General features: G+C 42.4%; 1 protein-coding gene across 1 annotated transcript in view; it reads right to left on the reverse strand.

The window, feature by feature from the left end:
* ADGRA2 (adhesion G protein-coupled receptor A2) overlaps positions 1–27,555 on the reverse strand; it is a 127,070-nt gene that overhangs the window by 38,794 nt on the left and 60,721 nt on the right. The window contains exon 2 of the mRNA XM_069986822.1: positions 15,475–15,546. Coding sequence (XP_069842923.1) covers positions 15,475–15,546 — 72 coding nt within the window. The remainder of the gene's footprint in view (positions 1–15,474; positions 15,547–27,555) is intronic.

Below are 27,555 nucleotides of genomic sequence, written 5' to 3' on the forward strand. Positions count from 1 at the left end.
GGACCCGCAGGCCATCTACAAGGGGGGGGGGAGTGAGGGGGCCATCTATAAGGGAGGGAGAGAGGGGGGCAATCTATAAGGGGGGGCAACACAGGGGGAGAGGGGGCAATCTATAAGGGGGGGGCAACATAGGGGGAGAGGGGGCTATCTATAAGGAGGCTACATAGAGGTGGTGACATATATTATTAGGGGGTCACATAGAGTCAGCCTACCCACTAAATGAGGGTATAAAGGGGCCAATACAGATGTGCAGTGTGTATAGAGATGAGGATGGTGCCAGAGTGAGGAGTCTAATATGTCTGTCTGGCAGATTCTGTGGATTCGTGGCTCGGAGAAGTTCTCATAACGGCCCAGGACAGATGGAGAAGATGGAAAGGAAAGATCTCTGATCAGAGGAGACCTGATGTAACTGCATTGTAATGTATATGGAGTATACAACCTGTGTACAACTGGGTCAGCCTCTATATGACTGTATAAGGTGATAGTGATCTGTGTACAGTGGATCTTATTCAGTAGCAGCGGTGGGGTTAGTAAGTGGTGGTATTAGTCAGTAGCAGCAGTGGTGTTAGTAAGTATGTGGCGGTATTAGTCAGTATGTGGTGTGTTATTTGTTACTTGTTATCCGGTACTGTGTTTTATTGGTCTTAGTATACTGGATTTGGTCAGTAACAGCATGGTGGGAATATGTATGGTGATAATATTTTCTCTTCCTATATGCTGGTGTTATTGGTAATATCTGTCTTGTTGTGTGTATGTGTATATATATATATATATATATATATATATATATATATACCAATAGCATCACTTGGTCGTGAAAGGAGTGGGGGGGGGGGCAAGTTGACCTCTCGCACCAGGGCCCAGGAGACATTAGCTACGCCCCTGGTTATAATAATAGATGTTACCACTATACAGGAGCACTACAGTGATCACCAATGTGCGTATCCCGGGAAAGGATGGGCCAAAATAATCAGTGATGAGCTATAGTGATCAAATATGTATAAAATAGCTCAATGACGTCTACTAATAAATAGTGACTATCATTTAGAGATCACTGTAGCTGTCAGCACTGGGTGCACATGGGAGTCGCCTGTGGCGGTGCTCCTCCAGGTTGTGAGACAAGCACCGTATCCGCAATCCGAGCTCTGTGGCCACCAGTGACCAGAACTGCGTTACACAAGAGAGACTCGCTCTCATTCGTACTGCCAGCCGGCACAAGTGACTGATATAATAGCGCATGGGTCTCCAAACTGCGGCCCTCCAGCTGTTGCAATACTACATTTCCTATCATGCCTGGACAGCCAATTCCAAAGCTTTAGCTGTCCAGGCATGATGGTAATTGTGGTTTTGCAACAGCTGGAGGGCCGCAGCTTGGAGACCCATGTAATAGCGTATAGAGTCTAAGTAAGAGGAACTTTATACAGAAGAAGAGAATTTTAAACAGAAGTAAATTACAAATCTATATAACTTTCTGACACCAGTTGATTTGAAAGAAAAAGATTTTTGTTGGAGTACCCCTTTAAGAGTCCTTTATATTGCCGTCCCTCAAAAGAAGCACCATCGCCAGCTTAAGTGACTGATACAATTCAACAAAGCAAATCTCTTATAACAAGCAGCATTTATTATAAGGTTTATGGTCCCATGTGAGGAAGCCATAAAAAGGAGTATTGAATACAGAGCCCCCCGTGGCCTCCATGGTTATAACTAGATGAGACCCATTAATGTAAACCCTGAGAGATGGGCTTATGGATGATCCTTTCTTTTCCTCACTCACATCTGCATGTCCCGCTGTTTTCTAGCTGTGGTCAGAGCAGTTGATGAAATGGATGTATCTGGCAGGAATTACACGCTTGTCTTCCAACGAAAACAGAATACTCAGGAAGAACAAGAAATGAGAGATAGGCCTCAGATTTACATTGCTCCGGCAGAGTCCCGCTCGCAGCCCCCCTGCATATTTAACTTTCCTGCATTCAGCTTATGGCATGGGTTATTATTTGGGGCGCCAGACATTTCCCACAATTTGTCACATCAGTGATTTTTGATTTCCAGGCATTGGACTTAGAAGTATGTCTACGAGTGACTATACCAATAATATAAAAAGCAGAACATTGCTGACACAGTATGACAATAATGCTTAGCTTAAATTTCGGTGCGACTGCAGTTAACCCTAGTACTTCCAGATTCATGTTGCACAAGTACAAAGCTAAGGGAAGTTGTTGGGGTCCTCACACTATCCAAGTGCTCCGTCCTTCTTGTAACCTACATAAGGAAACACAACCAGTACATTTCTATACAGACTCTCCAAGAAATGAAACATGGGTGGGTGAGCATATGGGATATTGGAGCAGCATTACAACAACACATCCTATCTCAGCTTCCTAAATCCTTGTGGGTAAAATCCTATACACTGTTACGTCTAGTACTGGGCCGGAGGGGAGGGGTGCATAACACAAAGACTCTCTCAATGGTTTTACAGTGTCTCCTAAGGATCAGCAATCAGATAGTATTGTATCTTTACCATTCAGTACATTTCACATCTAGAGGGCAAATACTGATGTGCAAAAATTTCCAAATTCCGAATATGTTGGTTTCCCCCCCTATAACACGTGCTCTCTTTCAGTCTACAGATGTAGCAGAGCACAATTCATTGCAATACTTTGATTTTCTATCTGTGATTTCCCATAAAGGTAACATAACCTACCTTAACAACGGCCGTACTTTTACGTAGTGTGAACATAGCCTCAAGGGGTTATCCATAGAAAAACATGGCCGCTTTCTTCCAGAAACAGCATGACTCTTGTCTCTAGTTTGGGTGCAGGTTTTGCAAATCAGTTCCATTGAAGTGAATGAAGCTAATTGCAAAGCACACCTAAACTGGAGACAAGAGCGGGGGTGTCTCTAGAAGAAAGTGGCCATGGTTTTCTATTGCTGAATAAGCCCTTTAAAGTCAGATGCAGAAGTTATGGTTGAGCTTGGTTCATGATGTCTGGTTGGACATAAAGTCCCATTTGCATGTAGAGTATAGTGACAATGGAGACAAGGGGAGCAGATTTCGCACTAGGGCCTGGAACTATTCACATTAGATAAAAGTAATAAGAACCCACCATGTGAACCTATGGGTCTGACAACTATATGATGATGTGCATGAGTTGCTGCAACTCTTTCCCATTTACAGATACCCAGTCCTTTGTTCCTGGGTTAGACAGGCCGCTTTCAGGGAGTTTCCTATCGGACGTTTCTCCCCTTTTCTATTGAAAATACTCGCCAAGTGTGCATGTGTATGGAAAAGCCAGGAGGAATAGCTGTTGGCTGAACCAGCCTTAAGCTGACAGCGTATGGCCGGCTTTCCTCCCAGTATTGGGAAACACAAATAAACAGTAATCAAGAATAATATCAAGATATTTAGAAATATTTAGAAATATTAAACTTTTATTACTAAATGATAGGTTCAGCGTTAAATGTCACCACCAAGAATAGATAATAACTATGTACAGCTTTTAAAGATGATTTATAGTACTTGCAAGACTATTAAAAAATATAATGGCAATACGGGGGACTGGAAGAAGATGACACGTCGGAGGTCCAAGCGTGTGACATCGAGGCACTGGCCAAGCGTGCAAGGATTCCAGGACATCGATGCACTGGCCAAGTGTGCAAGGATTCTGGGACATCGAGGCACTGGCCAAGAGTTCGAGGATTCTGGGACATCGAGGCACTGGCCAAGCGTGCAAGGATTCCAGGACATCGAGGCACTGGCCAAGAGTTCGAGGATTCTGGGATATCGAGGCACTGGCCAAGCGTGCAAGGATTCCAGGACATCGAGGCACTGGCCAAGCGTGCAAGGATTCCGGGACATCGAGGCACTGGCCAAGCGTGCAAGGATTCCGGGACATCGAGGCACTGGCCAAGCGTGCAAGGATTCCAGGACATTGACGCCATTACAAGTCGACTCTCACACTTTCTAGCACTCCTGAGTCAGCGGAAACCGTAGAGGAAATGATTTATAAGCATAACTGAGATACCAGAAAGTCTTTAAATATCATTAAACTTTGGATTACAGGTAACTTGGCCTAAAAGAATTTAGCAAGACAAGCTGATCATTTTTTTTTTTTTATTTTAAACTACGAGCAGGATTTCATAATGCGAGCCACCCTCATACTGTATTAGGCAGAAAACACTCTCATTTTAACCCACTGCTACCTGATCAACCCTGCCAGTGACCGGATGCCTTTCGGCTCTCCTTCAGTGCCCACTGATGTCAGGGACCTCGTAGAAGTGTGGTGGTCCTCCTGTGGAAGCGAGCATATTAGCCTTATCACCTCTCCCTGAGGACTGAGGGTGAGAGAGGCTGCGGTGCTCTCCTACTCCGGTGTTCAGACAACCTAGATCCTGCATGCACAGACATAACCCAATCGGTAAGTGTTTCAACTTCCCAACACCACTGCCGTGCACGTGTCCCTGCTATCTTGACTACATGTGGCGCTGGATGGTGTATGACATCTGTTTCCCCCTGAACTGGTACAGCAGGTTTGCATCCACCTGGGGCGTTGTATGTGTTGAGAGAGTTAACTGATTAACCACTTCTTTACTGATCCAGTCTTCTTTATTGATACAGAACCCCTACCTTATTTTTAGGCTGTGGAACAAATCATCTGCACTTCAATTATTTCTTATGGGAAAATTTGCTTTGATATACAAGTAATATACAAGCATGTACCCGAAACAAATTATGCCTGTAAACCAAGGTTTCACTGTACATACAGTATAAAACTATACCATAAGCTGGACATAGGACCTATTTTAGACATATGGATTTCTGAGCTTGTATCACAGCTGTAACACCCTGACTCATGTGGGTTTACAGAACTGGCGCAGTAGATGTAGGTTCAGTTCGGCAGAAATGCGTGGGATCGGGGTGTTGTGTAACTCACACAGGAAAATGTGAACTTATTACAGCTTGAGGTAAAACCCACATTACAGTCTGTTCACTTGTCTTGAAGCCTGGCAGCTAGGCCCTGTATGTGATGGGCCAAACATCACAAATACACACTAAGTAATAACAATGCGCCAAATAACCACAAAGGCTTAAGTGTCAGAAGTCATTATGTTATAGTGCCCACTCGGATGGTGATCCAGTAATGTTCTGCTGGATATGAAGTGCTAGAATAAATACCACCTAAAAGGTTAGGTGCAGGGGGTAATTCTCATCTCCACTGTAGAAGAACATGTCCTATATCGATCAGGATCTAAAATCAACACCGCAAGCTGTACTCCATGTTAATGGGCTTGTATACAAGTGCCAAGTGCTGACTCTTGTGCCGGCCATTAGGAGCCAGAAAGGCTTTATTACACTGAACAGATTTGCCCGGCTCATAAACTAAGCAGATAAACACTCCTTGGTGACAAAGCTGACACTTAAGTGTCTGCTCTTGAATAGGAGACATCTATACAGACCAGGAGTGTGAAGGAGAAGATGTTCACAGCTCTGCTCTATTTTCTGCAAGGAGCAGACAGACTGCTAAGTGCCAATGCCCAGGAGGAATGTGGATGTATATTTCTGCATATTATTCTACATTTATTTACCAGTCAATGCAATGACACTAATAATGGAAACACTTTCTTGTCATGGGTGTAACGTGTAATTATGGGGCCTCGTAGCAAAACGTGAAAAATGTTTAATGTGCAGGACAGGGATAATGCCACAGTGATGTCATAGTACAGGGATAATGCACACAGTGATGTCATAGTACAGGGATAATACACACAGTGATGTCATAGTACAGAGATAATGCCACAATGGTGTCATAGTCCCGGGATAATGCACACAGTGATGTCATAGTACAGTGATAATACACACAGTGATGTCAGAGGACAGGGATAATGCCACAGTGATGTCATAGTACAGGGATAATGCACACAGTGATGTCATAGTACAGGGATAATGCACACAGTGATGTCATAGTACAGGAATAATACACACAGTGATGTCATAGTACAGAGATAATGCCACAATGGTGTCATAGTCTCGGGATAATGCACACAGTGATGTCATAGTACAGGGATAATGCTCAGAATGACATTATAGTACAGTAATAATGCATGCATTAGGATAGTGCAAAGTAGTGGCGTAGCTACTATGAAGGCAGACCACGCAGTTGCTATGCGACCTGTGTGGCAGGGGGGCCCAGGCCTCACTTCATGATACAGCTCACACCAGTACATCCCCCCCCAACCCTGAATAGCTAATGGCAGTGCATCGTACCCTACCCCCTCACATTTGACAGCTGCTGGCAATGCATTGCATGGTCACAGTACAAGAATACTGTGCACAGTTCTAACGCAGTACAGAGATATGATCCCATAGCAGTTTCTATACCTGCCACCCTGGTAGTTACACCCATGCTTATCCCCTTCCTTCATGTATATGGTTGCTACACATGTAAACAATCATGTAACCAAAGGTCACTAAATCCAAACTCCAGTCCATGGTAAATGAAAGGACTTCTATGACAATACATCATAAATAAAGCTGGATATACAGAACCAATACATGCTCTCTTATCCTGTCATATTGTTGCTTATAACTCCAGGGTTAATGTTTGGAGCGTCAGGAGGCGATTGCTTATATTGATTGGTCTCCTACAAAATCCTAATGTAAAAATTCCTATTCTATGAACAGACCATGACAAACTATCCCACCCAATTCCACCACCCATAGTCGCATTGTACCACACCCTATATCTAGAAATTACAGCTTATAAACCTAGAGTAATTAACATAAAGATCCATATGAAAGCATATGCAAAACAGCTTTCTCACACCATCATTTAATGTAGCTTTTCCTTAAAGTCAGTGTTTTACATGATTTGGAGTATTAGACCATGAATGGGAATGTATGCCAGGTCAGAAATCTCTCCAGAAGGAAGGTTAACACATCTGTTAACAGGATTATTGCCCCTCATCAGTGCAGAGCAGGGTGCTGGCTGGCCGTTAAGAGGCCTATCGTCATGGGGTCTTGTAAGAAAGGGGATAAAGTGGGGAAGCACAGCTTCACCACTTAATCCCTTGGGGGCCAGACAGTAAGCAGCCATCTGTACAGATCATTTCTTAATGTAGAGGAGCAGAACACCTGTCAAAATGATGAGTGTTCTGGTCCTTAGTGAGGACTTAGCACTTACCCCTCTTCATTTCTGTCCTGGCATCTTCAACAGCACTGCAGCCTCTAGTGACCATCACATAATCACTAGAGGCTGTGGTGCAAAGAAAGTTGCCAGGCCATACAGACATGAGAAGAGATGGTTGAGTGTTGAGCCGTGCCCCACCATGTGCGTTCTGTAACAGTTGTGAACTGCAGACGACACCTGGTCTTACAAGCTGCTTAGTGTTTAGCTCGGCAGGGGTCCAGAGGCCCGTCCCAGTGCTCAACACAGGCATGGAGAGAGGTAAGTCCGTAATTGTAATCAATTTCCCCCTGTCCTTGCCAGCTGCCAGAATTTATAAATCATTGGGGTTCTTCTTTAAAAAGGTTTTGCTCGTAGACATGCCAATCAGCTGTTTGGCACTGGCACTACACAGCGAATGGGATGGATGCAGCTGCATGTAAACAAAATGCCATCTCTACTCTTTAAATCTTTCCTGGCAGACTGGGCTGGAGGCATACAATGTATGTCTCCTACTTGTCCCAAGCTGGGCTGCAGCTGTATAGTCAGGAGCAGTATACTTCCGCTCTTGAGCGGGTAGCTTTGTTTAGAGATATGTCGGTTGACCTCAGTCCCACTATAAAAAAAGAGTAGGTTACAATAAAATAGTGGACACATAAACCCTTATTTTACTACCTCCAGACAATGCAACTTTCACAATCTTTCTCCTGTTTACACAGATTCCAGGTGCCATCTGCAATGCCAGCTCCAGCAGCTCTCTGCTAGTGTAAGTGTCATAATAAAGAGGCTTTTTAATCAAATTACTACAGTATGTGCCAACCATCCTAGAGCAGGTCTATACTAGTACCTGTGTACCATCTAAAGGTAGTTCTCCACTCATTAATGAGCCTGAAGAAGGCTTGTTGTGAACCCACAAGCCGAAACACGTTGCATATATATCAATTAAAAAAAAACATTGTATGGGCCATACATATGTCCTTATTTTCTAGAGATATACTCATCATCCGCTCCCGGCCAAGGAAGAACTTTTTCTGCTCTGTACCACTGGCCTAGTCCAAGACAGTTTCTAGTTCTACTTATTAATCAAACATATATGAACCCCAACCGCCTCTTAAATTAGGAGAAGTCCGTCGAAAATTTTTATTAAAGTATTGTAATGCCCCCAGTAAAAAAACTAAGAAGACACATTTACAACTTTTTTGCTGGGTGGTAGGTGGCTACAGCTTTTATTGCAATTGAACTTATCAAGCAAAAACCAACTGGCACGTAGTGTCAAACTCTTAAAAGTTGGGGTGGCAAACAGTATGCTACTGCAGACTCCTGTCGTGCAAGTCCACCCTCCTACCTAAAACCTGCTTGCCAGGTATTTTTTTGCCAGCTGTGACTTCAGTTATACATCAACCATAATCAAAAGGGTGGGCAGACTCAGTCAGCTCTAAGGACTGAAGGCTGATGGGAGGAAGTAATCTTTTATAACAGCGAGGAAGCAAATACATGGGGCCACCTCTGGTTGGCCACAAAAGCTAGGAACATAGGAAAACGGTGATTGGGAGATTAAGCGGGGGAGGGGGCTTCCTCTACTGCTGGTGTGTTCTGGACTGAGGCTTCACAGTGTACAGAGAGATAAGCCAGAAAGCATCTTCACCTAGAGCTATTAAGAAAACCATCTTACAAATGCCCCCACTGTAGTTACTCTTCACTGCTCACTGTTGTGTGAGATGACATACAGTCTATGAGCCATCTTACAACAGCCCCCCATTGTAGTTACTCTTCCATTACTGTTGTATGAGATGACATACAGTCAATGTGCCATCTTACAACAGCCCCCCATTGTAGTTACTCTATCATTACTGTTGTGTAAGATGACATACAGTCAATGTGCCATCTTACAACAGCCCCCCATTGTAGTTACTCTATCATTACTGTTGTGTAAGATGACATACAGTCAATGTGCCATCTTACAACAGCCCCCCATTGTAGTTACTCTTCCATTACTGTTGTGTAAGATGACATACAGTCAATGTGCCATCTTACAACAGCCCCCCATTGTAGTTACTCTATCATTACTGTTGTGTAAGATGACATACAGTTAATGTGCCATCTTACAACAGCCCCCCATTGTAGTTACTCTTCCATTACTGTTGTATGAGATGACATACAGTCAATGTGCCATCTTACAACAGCTTTCCCCTGATGTGTTATCCTGCAACAGATGATCCAAAGAGCCTAAAATGACTTCTGCCTCTCCTTATGGTGTGATGGCTCAGAAATATTATACATAATCACAAAGAAGAATGAACTGCGACATGGGTTAGGGCAGAAGACCTCCCAAAAGTTTCCCTTGGGAGTGCAAAGCTAAATAAAACCACATCTCACAGAAACAAATGCAGTCCAGGCAGCAAAGTTAGATCACACAGAACAGAGTAAACAGACAGTGACCCGGGAGCAGAGGGAGGATGTGTAGTGAAGTGTAGGGATGTATTCTTCATTATGTCACTTCCCTTCTGGACCAGTCAAACATCTCAGGCCTTGGAAAGGTTCACATCCCTAATGAATGATTTCTCCAACCACTGTTTGTCTTTATATTTCCTTAAATGCTTATCCATCTCCTTCCCTTCTATCCATGCTCCATCCTGTGAACTTACAGACACGGGCCTGTAAAGTGGTGTGAAGGACTATCAGTCTGATCTCTCAGATGTATGAATGACCTTCGGTACTCCTCTGATAAACTTTTAACACTCTATGTATACATCAGATAAGTAGCCTACTGTATGTGTAGGAGATATGTTGGCCTACCAGCAGAAGTGCTCACATATACTGTGGTGAAACCGTGCTGCATCCATTGATTTCAATGCACAAACTTATACCATGTTTCTCCAAAAATAAGACAGGGTCTTATTTTTTTTTTCCTCTGAAAAAAGGGCTAAGGCTTATTTTCGGTCAGCGCACTACAATCAGATAACAATACTGGGTTTTTATAATGTTTTATATGTCCATGTGATGTGTTTGCACCAATCCTGGAGCTTGAATAATGGGCATTGAGTACATTTCCTTATCTTCCACCATATTGAGATGTACATGCACAGTTCTTGGGCTTGGCATCACAGGGTGGCTGACATAGCATATATTGTATGTCCCACTGCTGCTAGGCTCCTATACTGTAAGTTCCCCTGTAGTTCCTTCCCATACTGTATGTATCCCCCACCTCTGCAGTAAGGCTCCCCCCATACTGTATACCTCCCTTTATAGTTAGGCCTCCATACTGTATACCTCCATCCCCCTCTGTAGTCATTCCCCCTACTGTATACATCCCCCCTTTGCAGGAAGTCCCTATACTCTTTGCCCCAGTAGTTGGCCGACATATCTTTGTCCCCCCCATTTTCAATGTACCAGACTGGTCAGCTGACTTTAACTAGGGTTTATTTCTGGAGTAGAGCTTTTATTTCAAGCATACTCTAAAAAGCCTACAAAATGAAGCAAGGTCTTATTTTCCATGTAGGTCTTATTTCCATAGAAACAAGGTATTAGGCTCCTAGTGACTATATTTTGTTCATTCCCAACATTGTTTTTGCAGGTCGCACAATTGCAGATGGCTACAATTTTAAATCACACAAAATTTAGTATGCTAGGAAATAGAATAAATGTATTTATTCTTGTGACGGTTGTTTCCTACACTTAGGCTTTCAGTCAAGCCAGTCTGGGCAGAAAGGAGGCACAGCAAGAATCAATGGTGGCTGCACCATCTTGTCCACCGTCACTGGATAACGATGTTGTAATTTTCTTTAGCTCTAGTTAAAAGCAATGTATAGAGCTGAGGAGAACATTGTCAGAACATTGATCTTCTCACCTGTCAGGTCAATGGCTGTTTGATGCTCTAAAAACCTGTTCTCTGTAAAAAGCAATCAAGTCCTATCTACCAACAGAAACCTTAGCTAACCACAAACAAAAAGATTTGGAAGACAACAGTGCCAACCAGTACTGCCCCAATATCCATGTCACAGCAGGCGCAAGGAGTATATCTGCCTATATACATTATATGTGTCCTGGTGAGATCTGATGACCATCGGAAGTATGATGCGTCCCCTACTCTCTCCTGTGACTAGATATATGGATTGGACATGTTGAATTTCTGCTTGATCCTTATTTTCTTGGGAAGATAAGCTGATAGAGGAGTCTAAAAGCCTCCTTGGATTTTGACATAAAGATGGCCAGGTAGAAGATCAAACAGCGGAGCTTGGAACAAACTTTTCTATATATTATGTGTGGAACCAAAATTCTAAGATAAGGTATCCATAAATCACTCAAGACCTAAAGCCCCCCAGAGATTTAATAAGGTTTTAAGACATGCAATAAACCATTTTCAGATATTAGTAGATTGGATCCACAGTCTCCATATACCAGGATAACTTCTCCTTTTCACGGCAGCTTTTTGCAATTGTACTATTTCTCCTTCCAGCTATCCAGATCTCACACATTAGATACATACATCAAAAATAAATATTAATGCAAAACCGAGTCTAGAGATTGTGTAACTCCAGCTGGCCTCCAAGCATTGTGTGAAGCTGTATAGTGCTACATCTGTACTGCAGACTCATGTGAATACAAGACGACAGTAAAAAGGGTTAAGAGTTGGAATGACAAGAAGCTAAACCAGAAACCAATTTAAATTTATAGCGTAAAAGTTTCAGAATTTAGATTATCATGGCTCCATCCATCTATATAGTCCTTCTTCTGGAAGGAACATCATGGGCCAGTGACAGTAATGTCTTTGACCTCTTAGCCGTAAATGCCCTTGACCACAGAGCAGATCCATATAAATCCTTATAAATGAAATGGTAACATGTACGCTCCCTGCGCCTGGGGCCTGATTCTCCCCTCACAAGTGGTTTTAATGATCTTGGAGTCTCTGGGAGAACTTCCAGGCAGTTTCCATACCATCAAGCTGACTGCATGCTGTGTATTAGAGAATACGGTAGCACGCTGACGACAGGCCTCCGGTTGGTCTTGGTTGGGCCAGTAGCATGTTTGTCTTCTCGTCTTTATTGAGGTTTCACAGTTCTAAATTAAACTCCTCCACTTAACTCTTGCCAAATCCAAATGATACCTACGAGTCTGGTGCCACTTAGGGAGTAATGATGTCCTGGTGAGAAGAAGACAAGGAGTCTGGCTGCTACATCTTAACCCCTTTCCCGTCGTAAGCTCAAGGAGTATTGCATAATGACCTGTACAGCGCACAATGTGCTCGACAGACGTCTCCAAAAACACACTGTAACCATTAGAAGCTGCAGAAATGCATAAAAGTTAATAATTCTTGCCACAAATGTCTGTACAATTAGTAAATGGTACATGAGTCAATTATAGAGACTAGAAGAGCCAGATCCATCCAGAAGTGATTTCCTGGCATGCCAATAAGACTTGTCAGATCACGTTGATGGAGTCCATGAATTCAGACCCGCACCAATTTTGATTAGAACGTTCTGTCACAGATTTCCATTAAATGAAATTTCAGACCTGTGCCTAAGGGATTCAGTCACTTCATGGAGTCCATTATAATGTATTTGATGGTCAGGTTAACATAGCGTTCTGTGATATTCTTTCCAGTAAAACAAAAATCAATGGAAACCTAAAAGACCCAAACCAAGGAGGGGGATCCTAACTGATCATGATAGATCTGTCAAACAGAATTTCAATAATGATGGACAATAATGGCCCCACCATATGGCATCACTAATGGAAAGATGAAATCATGACACCAGTATGATTAGAGCCATAAGATGGCTCTTCATTTAATCCTCATTTGGCCAACATCTCTCTCTCCTGTTTCCTCTAAACACATGCACATTCTACATTGTAAAATCTTCTGTATTTCCCCTGCTTTTCCTGCCTGCTCCTTCTTTTTAAATCTGCCATTAAAGAAAGAGTCGGAAGACTATCAATAGATGGGTGGCTGTTCTCGGCACTTAAGAGCTTAGCTATAACAATCTGACATCTAAGCTTCCACAATGCTACAGAAAAGCAGAAAACATTGTATAAACCATTTACAAAGTAACTCAATATTTTCTCTCTTGAATTCCAAATAAAAAAAAATAAAAATTTTTGAAGCCATTGCAGGAATGTCTGTAGCTTAATAGAGCCCTGTGTGATTATGGCTGTGGAGGACTATTGGCATGCTACCCCTTAAACACTTCACTTCATACATCAAACAAAATTACCCTTCCCGCCCCCTGATCTTGCAGCTGGAACCTATAACCGAGCTCCCTCTGGGTCTGAGGGACAAAATAAGCCTTCTGCTCTCCCCAATTTCTGCATAAATACATGTAACCCACAGCTCTGCTATAAATCTTTGGCTCATTACAGGCGGCCAGGCTATAAAGATCCCTATTGCTGGCAGATAAGAGGGCTCTGTTCTGGTGTCCCAGCAGGCAGTACAGTGCAGTCACTGATGATACAAACAATTAACTCCGTGTGTGTGGAGGCTTCTGAATTCTGCGCAACATCATGCAGGTCCTCCATCACGTTCTCAGGCTTACCATGAGAAGCCACATTTACAGGGTGAATGAATAGTTCAGTGTTAACAAGTGTTTCCCCGGCGAGGAAGAGTTAAAGGGACGCTTATGGGAATAATCCGCATTACAGGACTGCAATCAGCCCCGGACCAATGTATGTCTAAATGAAAGCAAAGTCATTGGAGAAAAATGAGGTTGTTCTATATGAGACCAGTCATGGTGTTTATGGATGCAGGGAGATTTATGGCTTCTACTTCCCCAGATTTATGGAACAATTTCTTCATAGTGCACAGAGTGGGATAAATACTGGCAAAATGTCAAGTGTATTGCTGGCCCTTTTCTCAAGCCCTGATGTCCAGCTTGATCTTTCCATCATTTATAACGCTTCCTTCCAGATCAGAGTTTAGTTTCCCACAGGCAGTGCACTGTTTATTGACCTGAGAGTCCCATAAGTGTCTGGACACAGATCACTGACTTCAGGGATGTGTCTGGAGATATCTACAGAAGCTTCAGGAGTTATATAGCCTTCTTCTTAATCCTCAGTGATTATCACTGTCTTGGTCTTCGCCATAAATCACCAAGCTCCTACTACTCTTGGCTCTTCAAAAGTGCTCCCCCCAAATTGTCAATGAATATGGATCAATTATCTATCTGTACATCCATTTGCCCATAAGTCCATCTATCCTGAACCCCTAAATAAATTCAGCCCTGAGATCAGACCAAAACTCTCCCTTTGTCTCACAGACTGTTCTAGAAGCTCCTTCATCCTGCACACGTTATCCCATAATTGCCCCCAACACACACACACAAACTGTTTTATTCACACAAATGTAATACCTCGTGGAACAATTTTTCTGCTATATCCACATTTTAATAAACTTTATACATTTTAATTGGGAAGAGAGGATAAGCAAAATAGCTCTTACACCTCTTGAGCAAAGAGATGTCCCTTTAAGTCAAGTTGCACTTAATCTAGGAGTCTTAGAACAAAGACTGGCAATTTTATATTAAGCCAAAAAATCTTTCCAAAAGGAAAGATTTCCCATCTGCAGACAGCTGTTTCAGGGTTTTTGCCCCTCATCAGTGCAGAGCAGGGTGTTGACTGGCTAGTGAGAGGTCTATCAAGGTGGGTCAAAGGGGTACTAACTGTCATTAAGGTCCATTGCTGCTCCATTGAGAATTCTGGGAAAAAAGATATGCAAAATAGCTCACACACCTCTTGAGCAAAGAGATGTCCCTTCAAGTCTCACTCAATCTAGGAGTCTTAGAACATTGACTGGGGATTTTATGCCAAGCTAAACAATCTCTCCAAAAGGAAAGATTTCCCCATCTGCATACAGCTGTTTCGGGGTTGTCGCCCCTCTTCAGTGCAGAACAGGGTATTAGATGGCTAGTGAGAGGTCTAGCTAAGTGGCTCAAAGGGGTACTACGATGATTGAGTGAGACTTGATTTGAAGGGACATCTCTTGGCTCAAAAGGTGTGCGATTTTGCATATCCTTTCTTCCCAGAAGTCTTTATGACGAATTCTCCTTAACATATTTTAGTTGCAAATACTTTCTTTAAAAAAAGGAAATTTTGATCCAGCTTTGACTGAAAAGCATTTCTATACATCTCTACCCCATTTATCAAGCTTGACAGGACAGAAGTAAACCGTATGAATATGCAGAACCATACATGCCTATATGCAAATGAAATCATTGGCTCAAAAAATAACTTCATAGTAAGGAAACTATGTGTTCTGCTGGGTTATGTCTTCCTGGTCTTCAATGACATGTATGGCATTTAAAGGTTACAATCTACTACTTACAGTCTCTCCAGGTCCAGAAGTCCATAAAATGAGCCATTCCTTAATACAGTAATTTTATTATTGCTGAGGATTCTGTAAAAGAAAAAAAAGGAAACTTTTAGCTAAATATATAGTGTACTTTAAAATAACAACTGAACATTGATTATAATAAAGACCAAGACTTACTTATAAGTATTGTACTGTCTTTTGCTGTGGAATAGTCTATTTTATTTGTCCCAGAACAATAAAACTTAAAGGGAATCTGTCACTAGGTTTATTCCACCTTAAATAAAGGCAGCATAAACTAGTGACAGAAATGCTGAACAGATCAGTGTATTACTTACATAAGTTTGTTCAACCGTTCTCCTAATATGCAGGAGATTAAGATTTTTGCCACACCCCTCTCCCCGCTGGTGGGCGAAGTTTTCTGCTTAAGAGAGAGGACTAATTATTGTCCATGTTATTTAGGAGGATATCTTCGCATCAGCTGCACAGAACAATGTAAGTGATACAACATTTTATTCAGCTTCTCTGTCACTAGTTTATGCTACCCTTAGATAGGACAGCATAAACCTGCTGACAGAGTCTCTTCAATATTGTATAGGTTATTGTGTAGATCGCTGAAGATGTCCTGGGGCATCTGCCACCAAGATGGCACCAGCTTTAAAGGGAACCTGTCACCACTTCTGACCTGTATGTTTTAGTAAAGCCTTGTACTACCTATGAAATAACAATTCTGGATCAAAATTCCTATAGCTGTGATGTTCTGCTCCTCTGTTGTTCTTACTAGAAATGTATGACTCAATACTCAACTGGGTGTTAACAATTGGTGGCGTGTCCCTACACAGTCTCTCACTGCCAGCTCTCATTGGATAGTGTCACTCAGTGTAGGGACTAACCCTAATTGGTAACACCCACTGGGTTATTGAGTCACACATTTCTAGTAAGGATAACAGAGGAACGGCACAAGACAGAGCTATTAAAATAGACGACCCTGAAGTGTTATTTCTTGGGCATTGCATGTATGTACTAAAACAGGCAGGTCAGGAGTGGTGACAGGTTTTCTTTAAGTCCTGTAAGTTGCAAGGTGGAGCCTTCATAGATCAGACTCAACATTTTCCTCAAACTATCCCTACAAAATGTTTTCAATACGGCAGAATGCATTATCCTCCTTTGTAATGAATAGATGGGCTTGATCTGCAATGCAACTGTCAAGGTAGGTAGTAAATGTCAAAGGAACATCCACATGATGCCAGGACCTAAGGTTTACCAACAGCACATTGTCCAGATAATCTCACTGCCTCTGCTGCTTTGCCATACTGCATCTGATGCAAACATTTCCACAGGTCAGTGCTTAATGGTGCAGTTTAGAGATGAATGAACAGGGCCGAGGTTCGGGTCCGTATGAACCTGAACCATTGGCATTTAAATCCTGCTGTCTTCTCGTTCTGTGGGGAAGGTGGAGACCGCCCGAGTCCCACCTGCAAAACCGGAATACCGCCAAGGTCATAGGCTGCATCCGTTTTCCAGACGGGACTTGGGATATCTCCGCCTTCCCCACGGAACGGGAAGTCTGCGGGAGTCAAATTCAGATAGTTTGGGTTCCTATGAACCCTAACCTCTGCCTATTTCGCACATCTCTAGTGCAGTTTCAATGCTTGTGTGCCCATTGTAGAAATCAGCTTGGGCATCATGACTGGTCTGCAGCTATGTGGTCCCATATGCAACAACTATCCTTGGCTCAAGCTTAGGTTCAAGTAGTCTGGTAATCTTTTATATGCATATGTAACCCAGTATGAGATATTCTCTATAATAAAAAATTCCAACATGTATAATTTTCTCTATATTATTCTAGAGTCCCTTGGAATTCACATCTAACCAACATGGAGTCTCCTAGTACCAACTGCACAGAATCTGCTATTGTAACTCTGGTAAACAATGGGTATGGCTATAAACATACAGACCCCCTCCTCTCTAGCTGATGAGTATCCTCCAAGAAAATGATTTATCCTCCGTATTCTCCTCATACGATAAGGGGTCAAATGGAGTGGTTGGACTTGATAATGTTAGAACCATAGACATCATTATTACCTTTTAGATCCAATAAATTGTTCAGATCTTTACTGATGATCTATGGCCGGATTAATTTATATAGACTCCAGACAAGATAGAGCCTTGTGTATCGGGAATGTGTAATGTTGGCTCGGGCCCGCGCTGTTGAGCCTTTGGCTCATGACTTCTTGTTATAGTTCAAAGGACTGGAGTGAGAGTGGCTTTACACAGCCAACATTCGCATATGTTTTATGAGACATATAGAACATCATAACTTACCCCACAAGTCACACACAGCTCACACCAACACACACGCCTGCATGTTATTACCAGCTCCACAAAGCGCAAATATAATATATTCATAGTGACGTTTTCAACAACAGATTTCCATCTGGATGCAGCAACACACATTTACTCACATACAGAATAAACTCAACTTTGAGGCATTTACTCAATATATTAGAGGATTGCATAAGTGGCAGCTTCCTGATATACTGCAATGTTAATATCAGGGCATCATGGCACCGTTCTTTGACAACAGCTGTGGAGCCAGACGCTGTTAAATAGGGCATGTCCTCTACCAATCTATCTAATTTACTAGAGATGAGCGAAACTCAATAAGCATGCTCGAGTCTGATCTTTCCGCATTTGAATTCCGGTGGCTGAAGAAGTTGGATGCAGCCATAGGCTGAGATCACTGCTTTACCAATACCCTTGTCTTCCCGCACTGATCTCCACTTCCTGGTATGCAAGTAATCAGCCAAATCATTGGCCACGCTGGTTGATCAGATATTCCCTGATAATTTCTTGAGGATACTAGGAATCAGAGCAGATGCCCAGGCAGTGCCCAATTGGCAACGAGAGGGAAGTGAGGAGGTAAGTATGGCTTATATTAGTTTTTTTAACTAATATGACCCCTTTAAAAATATACTGTCAGATAACCGCTTTAATCACATTTATGTCATCCTCTGCTTGAGACCTTCCTCCATCAGACATAGTAGACCAAGCAGGGGATCTCTATTGTGAGACACAGTCTATCCATATATTACATGCTGGACAAAGCTTCTCCTGTTTGCTTGTTGAAGGCAGCCATGTTTTCCAATACCCTATACCCTTGTTAAGCTTTGGCTGTCCAGGCATGATGGAAGTTGTAGTTTAGATACAGCTGGAGAGCCAAGGTTAATCTATTGACTATGGGAGCGTATATTTGTCAGTGCTCCATCATACTCTGATTGACATTTAGTTACAAACAGAGAATATGATGGACACATGCTTCTATCCACTAAGCTGAAAATGATACGTTGGCACATTAGGAATAAACCAGATCTGCTAGCAGCATTGGCCATCATGTGTACCTCAATATAATCTCTCCACCATTATTTCTGCAAAACTGTTGCCGGTGAGAGATGATTATGGAATGGGAAGAAAAGAATTGTCCCTTGACTTTGGGTCCAAACATACATTGAATGGTCCTTTATTACAGGAACTTGCACTCAATGTAGGTGGAGATTTACAAGTGCCAGCACTTATCCCAACTTCCTGTCATTACAGAAAATCACAATGCTGGGTCAGGGGTCCCGGAAAATTCAGCTGAAAATGGAAATAGGGGAGGGCAGAAACATTTTAGAATAACAGCGGAAAGGAAATACCATTGTGTGGCGAAGAAGTGATCATGTATGGGCATCCACATAGACTTCCCTTTTTTGGAGCATTATGTAGGGAGTCATCTGTGAAGCTGCTCTAAAATGTATTTCTGTGCTCTCCTAGACTGGCTGAAGGTTTACAGGAGTCCTTGACCATTCCTCCCCCCTTCCATTGGGTCCTAGTATTGGCCTAAAGCTTCCAGGTGCTGACATCAATAATTAGAATGTATGTACGGGTATAGCTCAGCTGAGTTGGTCACTTGGCAAAACCTAAATTAACATTATTAACAAGTGCAGAATACAAGCTACTCAGGACATTAATTGTTCTGGAACTTTGAGGTGGCTTCTAATATACTTAATAATTCATATTGGAAGTACAGTGGTACCTTGGTTTAAGAGTAACTTGGTTTAAGAGCTCAAAGTGTTTCATAATTGTGACTTGGTTTAAGAGCATTGTTTTGGTTTAAGAGCTCTCTGTACTGGGTGGGAGGGCGAGTGGGGGAGAGGCATATTCTGCATAGCAGGGTGTACAGCACTGTACTGTGACCGAGGACATCTCCCTCACCTTCCAAATCATAGTAGATACACTTCAGGCTGAGGCTTGCATCAGAGGACAGGACAGTGGAGGTAATCTCTCCATAGCTGTAACTTTCTACCCCGGACAGAGAGCCCTTCTGTACAGTGCCTACATATGTCCTGTTCATTCCTTCCTGCTCCCTGCAGTCTCTGTCAGTCCAGCTTAGCTGCTGCACAACCTCAACAAAAGAAGTCCAAAGTGACTTTTGTGATTATATATATATATATATATATATATATATATATATATATTTACTCTGGAACATTTTTTTAAGGCTATGTTCACACTGCATATGAATCCGTCCGTAGTCCGAACGCGAATATAAGCACGTAGTTTTGAGGTTGATGCGTTCGCTTGAAAGTATACAATATATACGTCCGCACAATGCACACTACGTATGAGCTTACGGCCGGATCGTATACGGCACAGTGAAAAATGAATAAGACCATTGTTTGAGGACGGAAATGTTGAAACTCACGGCCGTGGATTTCCATGCGGTCCCGTACGAAGTACTTATTTCAGCCAAATTTAACTTGATTTTTTGATCCAAAAGGTTCTGTGTGGTTTACGGGGCTTGGCGAAGATCTCCAAGTAAATGACCTGCCTCAGATCGCTTCGAAACAAGCTAGGGAAGCATAACTCTACTACGGGCGTATGTTCGCGGTTCGTACGCATCCGGCTGCATGTCTATTTTTCCCATGCCCGTAGTTTCAGCCGCACATGTACGGCGGGGTACAATCTACGGACGGATTCATACGCAGTGTGAACATAGCCTCACAATGTGCATGTGCCAAAAAATCTTGCGCCGAAAGTCAACCAGTAAATATTTTGCAAAAAAAAAAGTGCTAAAGCATACAGCCACTGTAATAAATATGGCGCAACCTTGGACTGTGTAGTGTAGGTTTAAAAAAAAAAAAAGACACAGTAGACAGCTCTCCCTAATGTCGATGTTGCTATAATAACATCCATCACAGATCAAAAATAGGGAAGATCTCCCTTAAGATAATTGTGCAAGGATGAGGCAAAACACTCCGCAGCACAGTGTTCTTAGTGCAGATCACAAAATGAGTCAAAAGAAATGAACACAAAAAATACACTTCATAATTTATTACTGAAAACACTATAGGGGACATTTACAAAGGTTACGTACGCCAGGGAGAAGGCGCAGATTTACCCCTTTTCCCTGGCGTATGCCTGCTGTATCCCCCGCTCGCCCACTACCCTCTTTCTGTTCCATACCTAGGGAGGGTTTACACCACAATTCGGCTATACCTGTTATGCATATGTCAGCATCCTGTCAAAAGGGGATGTTGATATATACCGGTGACTCCTAGCAGCAGCCTCATTCACTAAAATGACCTTAATATAGCCAACCAATGACATTTGGCATTTGGGTGATTTCCTGCACAAATACTGTTATTTAAGGCGACTCAAAAGCCCAGTAGTCTTGCCATGTAAATGTATATGTGTAGGGAATGGCCTAAACACTGTCAGCAGTTGACTGCATTCAGGTCATTAAAGTGAATAAAGCATCTGCTGGTATGTGTTTACATCTAGGGATGAGCCAACTTTTTAAGCCTAAGTTCTTCCCTTTTTCCAGGTGAATTCTCCCTGTAACGTTGGGGGTCGTAATGATGCACAAGAGGAAACCAACATGAAGGGGGAGATTTATCAAACATGGTGTAAAGTGAAACTGGCTCAGTTGCCCCTAGCAACCAATCAGATTCCACTTTTCATTTTCCAAAGAGTCTGTGAGGTATGAAAAGTGGAATCTGACTGGTTACTAGGGGCAACTGAGCCAATTTCACTTCATGTTTGATAAATCTCCCCCGAAATGTCCAATATCCTGGTGATATCAGATGATACCACAGTTAATCTTTTACCTGCTGAGGATATAACATTCTGTTAGTGATCAGCTGTTCCCCAGGTACTTGAGTTCCCCCCCACCCCGATGTCCAATGTAACAAAACATCTCCGCGGAGCAGGCAGCGGAGGCAGAAGCCAGCAGCAGGTTAAGAGGCCGGGCATTCATGCACAAGTTCATTAAAGCTTTTTTAATGAGCAATTAGAGGTTGTGGATGGGGACACAAGCTAATGGGGTCAGGACTCTGTCTTCATGTGTCCGCTCCCTGACTGCTCCAGGCCTAGCTACATTCTTTCGCTTAACCCTTACTAAGGCAGACACAGCCTACAGTCATTGCACCTAATCTTTTTTTTCCCCAGAATATCTTAAATTTGAATATTTCTAGCAAGACGTACTTGGAAAAAGATAGGTGTGTTAGAATAACATTAATGAATCAGCATGCAGCAGCTATGTCTGAGGGTTCTTGACCGAACTTCTTCACAGGAAGCTGCAGGACTATCTATCTGTCCTATTAACTCTTAATAACAACAGTCTTTTCTATGTAGAACTATGTATGGACTGTGACCAACCAGGAAGGGTTAATCTGAAACAATCCGAACATCTGGATGTTGAGCAGTCATGGACCAAGGATCTGACAGTTTGGCCGAAGAAGATAAAAAATAGGATTTCATCATCATTTTTGATTTGTGTATTGTTTTTTGTAAGACATTGAGCAAGAGAAACTGCAAGAAACTGCATGAAAAAAGAAAGAAATTGAAGGTGTGACTTTGTTTTCTTAGAAAAGGGTTCCAGAACCTGTGGCTCTCCAGCTGTTGCAAAACTACTGTACAATTTCCGTCATGTCCCCACAACCAAAGACTTCCTGCTCCACATACTGGCATTTCCTGGCTGATGACACATGGAGCAGGAAGTGCTGATCACTGGGGATCGGGCACCAATGCCAGAAGCCGATCTAGAGTAGGAAGTGAATGAGAGCTGATGTGAAGTAACCCAGCATTATTAGTGAGGGTGCCAGTTGTTAGACCCTCTCAGATCAGATATCCATGTCCTATCCTTAGCATAGGCCATTTATGAAAAAGTCTTGGAAATCTCCTTTAAAGGGGAACTATCAGAAGGTTAGACGAATCCTACCTGCTCATAGTTGCCTAACGCCCATGGGGTGTTGAGGATGAAGGTATGCCTTTAACCTTGATCCTCAGTGTCTGTACACTTTAAGTAGTCCCATTTATAGCTATCATGAAGTCAAGTTGTCGCTGTTTGGATTAAACGATAAAATCTCCTTTGCATGCACCTTATCGTGGCGTACAAAAAGCACCTATTTATTTTGCATTCTGCATTTCAGGGCGTTTTGCCATCCCCTACTGGCTTTCAGCTAATGGCAGGAAAAAATGCCTACAAAATATGCAGTTTTCCCCCAAAACATTATGTGTGACGCCTGCCTAGAGGGTTTGATTCTATACTGGGGTGTTACAATACCAATCCACTGTTTACATTGTATATTATTTACTAATGGTGACAGCACCGAGAGCATTTTCAGGCGGATTTCACTACGGCAGATAATAAAATGCTCTCTGCATAGTCAGGAAATACTCTGAGCTATGATTATCCGACTGGACCTTTATTGTCCACTTCCTTATGACTCCCATAGTAGCCTATTAGACTTCTTATTAGGTTATACTCACATATCAAGCAGTCACCACATCTAAAAAAACCACAGTAGAAACCTCACCTCAGTACATTATTTCTTTGAACCACTTTGCTGCAATGAACAGACCTGTCTTTGTTAAAGATGTTCCTAGAAAACCACATTTTCTGGATTAACGTTAACAGAAAAAAGAGAGGCCCTCTCTTGTGTACGTAAGAACTATGAAGATGCCATTCATACATGACTATGTGGAAGGAAATCAGATTGCATAAGTTACTGATGTGCTTTCATGCCATATACCAGCTAATATTTGGTGTACATTACACAGTTTTGTTATACTGTACTATACTATAGTATACTATAAGGTCCGCAAGGCTAGGGCTACATAGTGATTTCTGGTCTCACCACTAGGAACCATTGTGTTCCTAGATGGATTTTTTGCAACTGCAGGGTCATTTTCATGGCCGCTTGTTAGTCACACCGTGACCCTGTTCACTTGTATAAGTGATGGCTTTGCACAAACAGGCAGTGAGGCCAAGTGGTTTCTGGTCGTGCAACCAGGAATGTCCATGTAGCCCCGGCCTAAGAGAAATAAGAAATAAGAGAAATAACTTCAGAGAGGTAAATGTTGAACACATAGTCACACATTTATCTAAAGTTAGTTTTAGCCAATATGTAAGTTAAAGGGGAAGGCCAAAAAGTTCGGTGTCCTCTTGGGATTGAGTTAAAATAAAAAAAGAAGTTAATACTCACCAGTTTAATCCTTTATGTGTCCAGCACTTAAGTCCTCCCCTGTGGTTTCGATTACATGGCTGCAGCAATGATGTGGCTATAAGTATACCCAAGTCACCAATACAATCATCACCAGTACAGTGACTGTATACCCATGTCAACACAACAATGTTGTGACTGTATACAGATGTCATTTACTGAGCTTAGTCATCTTGTGCTGTGCACCCCTGAGACCAGTGATTGGCTGCAGCATATGGGCACATAGTGTGCAAGGGTTGAGAGGGCAAGGTGTACTGGAATGACAGTGCTGGAAGGGGAGGAGATTAGCATTGCTTCTTTTTTTTATTTTATCACAATCCCAATGGGTTGACAAATGTCTAACTAAGGTGGAAACTCTATTTAAAGGGAATCTGCAACTAGGTTTATGTTGCTTTAAATGAGCACAGGATAAACTAGTGACAGAAATGATGAACAGATCGGTGTATTTCTTACATCATTCTGTTCAGCCGTTCTCCTAATATGCAGGAGAATAGGATTCTTGCCACACCCCTCTCTCCGCCCTCCAGTTGCTGATTAACAGATGACTATACACAGCATGGATAGATAACTGCCAATCATCAGCTGGTGGGCGGAGTTTTATGCTTCTCATGAATATTGAGGACCACTGGGTTCATGCACATAATGGAGACGACTACTTATTGTCCATGTTATTCAGGAGGTTATCTCTGGATCATCATTCTGTGCAGCCTCTCTGTCACTACTTTATGCTACTCTTAGGACAGCATAAACCTGCTGACACAGTTTCTTTAAGGCCTTAATAAAACACTCACCACAAATTTATGATTTCAGTCGCCTCCACCGAAAAACGACATCACTGCCAATGACTTTCACATGGGCTAATGTTCCATCACTTATGATGATGCTCTATGCCAGGAATAGGGAAACGCTTTTGCTCATTTATAATGAGCGTTTCAAAAACATATCTTATTCCTGGCCAAACAGTAAGCCACACGTTCTACAAACAGATGAGAATTACAAAATGGACCTAAGTTTTGCTACATCGGGTTGTCCTCTGCAGTCAGCGGGGGACACTAGAGACACCAGAAGAGGACACCGGGGGAGCCTGGATGGGTAAGTATATAAAAAAATACCGGATGCCGGACAACACCTTTAAGCAAATGTATGCAGGTTGACCTTGGAGATAACAGAGGGGTTCATATGGTGTGAACACAGTCCAACCAAGTAACCAGCAATTATTGTTATATAAGAGTCAAGGGAAACATGCGGTTCCCTTAGCTGTTGCACAACTACAACTCCTATCATGCCTGGACAGCCAAAGCCAAAGGCCTTAGCTGTCCCGGCATGATGGCAATTGTAGCTGTGGGCCATAGGTTTCCCCATGCCTGTTTTATAGAATTGATGAGTTATGCTGAGGTACTCCATGATGAAGAGACAGCGGCAGGACAGACAGATGTGCTTGGCTGCTGATTCTAGCATAGACTGGAGAGAGAGAGAAGAGTTTGGAGAAGGGAACACCATGAGTTACAGTAACCAGGAGTAGAATAAATCAGAAAAAAATATACGGAAATAAGAAAATGTATTTCTATATAAAATAATGACTATAAATAATCACTATAATAATAATCACTATAAATTATAATAACAGCATGCTGTGCCTTGTGGTCGCTCAGCTAGTGGGATTATATCTGAAACTTCTAAAACCCAAACATATAACATGATCCCATGATCCCTAATCTCACGACAACTTTTTTAAAGGGGAATATCTGACATGACCTCTAGTCAGCTGATTTCCACTCATATGTAACCTTTACACTTTATTAAGCATGTGGAATGTAATACTTATCCACCTTTTACAGAGCTGAAGTGGAACATACCAAAGCATTTCATTTTACCTTTATGTTTTTATATATATATATATATATATATATATATATATATATATATACATATATATATATATATATAGTAATAAAATGTAGACCTCCTGCTACTTCTAAAATCCTAAATCAGCAGAAACTATAGTCTGGATCTAATTGCAATCATCCTTTGAAATTAATGAGATTTAGTGTTCACCATTGTGAATGACTGAAATATTTGCTAGCCTATTCAGTTATCGCCAGGTCCACTTGGTGCAGCACAGATAATAAAATCATCAGCAGCACTTTCCCTTCAGAGCTGCAGGCGGACAGTAAGACATGATACTGCCTTGGGATTTTCTGCAAGCAATATGGTGCAAGTCAAGAACACATAATAATAATTTTTCTTGTCCTGTGAAAAAGATTTAATATAAGTCAACAAAACCAAAGTCCAACAAGTACACACTTCAGTACTGAATTTCTTATCGTTCTTATCATTTCTTCTATCGTTAACATGCTTCCTAAATGCTAAATTAAGCAAATAAATCCTACCTAATTTGGTGCTGTAGAGCCTGTGTAACTCCTTTACATAGCTGGCTGTCATGCTACATCTAGCACAGATTCTACAGCATCTTACTCCTGACTAGAGATGAGCGAACCTCGAGCATGCTCAAGTCGATCCGAACCTGAACGTTCAGGATTTGATTAGTGGTGGCTGCTGAAGTTGGATAAAGCCCTAAGGCTATGTGGAAATCATGGATATAGTCATTGGCTGTATCCATGTTTTCCAGACAACCTTAGAGCTTTATCCAAGTTCAGCAGCCCCAGCTAATCAAATACCAAACGTTCGGGTTCGGATCGACTCAAACCCGAACCCGGTTCGCTCATCTCTACTCCTGACTGTTTCTGCTCTGTCTGCTCGTCTCCTCAAAGAGGACCTGTCATGTGATGACAAGTATCTGTAAGAAAAACAGATTGCTGATCTCAGGGAGACCAGCCAAACGATAACACTGCCGGCTGCCGGTTAAAACTATCAATGCAGTGAAATCATGAATATGCAAAATAAGAGCCCGTGGAACCTCATTTATAAAGGCCCTATTCCACGGAACGATTATCGTTCGTATTTGGCCGATATCGGCCGCTACAGACGATAATCGTCCGGTGGAATAGAGTGCAACGATCAGCCGACATCGTTCATGTTGGCTGATCGTTGCAGTCGCTTGTTTTTCAACATGTTGAAAAACAAGTGACTGATATAGCAGCGATCTGCTGCCGTCGCTCCGTTGAATAGGAGCATCGGCAGCAGACGCTGCTATATCCTATGGGCTGCCCGGACGATCAGCGATCCCCCGGGCAGCCCCCCCACAGCTCCCCGCCGCCCCCTCCCGCTTGCTGCAGCCGCGTTAAATAGCGGCGGCAGCGAGCGGGGAACGAGGAGCAAACGAGCGCTGAGAGCGCTCGTTTGCTCCTCTAAACGACCTGTGGAATAGGGGCATAAGTCTCAAATTCAACATCTCTCACCGGCCAGAAGCAGCTGCTGCAAGGACTGTGGAGTGTGATGAACAACTGAGGGAAAGTATTGCATTCTAGAACCAGTACTGCATTCTGGGAACTGCTCAACCAGGAAGTACAGAAACACAATACAGAACAAAAAACCCCAATACAAATGGATTTTTGGTAGTTTCAAAACTGGGCTAGATAGGTAAGTAATG

The sequence above is a fragment of the Dendropsophus ebraccatus genome, chromosome 1, assembly GCF_027789765.1.
Source record: "Dendropsophus ebraccatus isolate aDenEbr1 chromosome 1, aDenEbr1.pat, whole genome shotgun sequence".
NCBI lineage: Eukaryota > Metazoa > Chordata > Amphibia > Anura > Hylidae > Dendropsophus > Dendropsophus ebraccatus.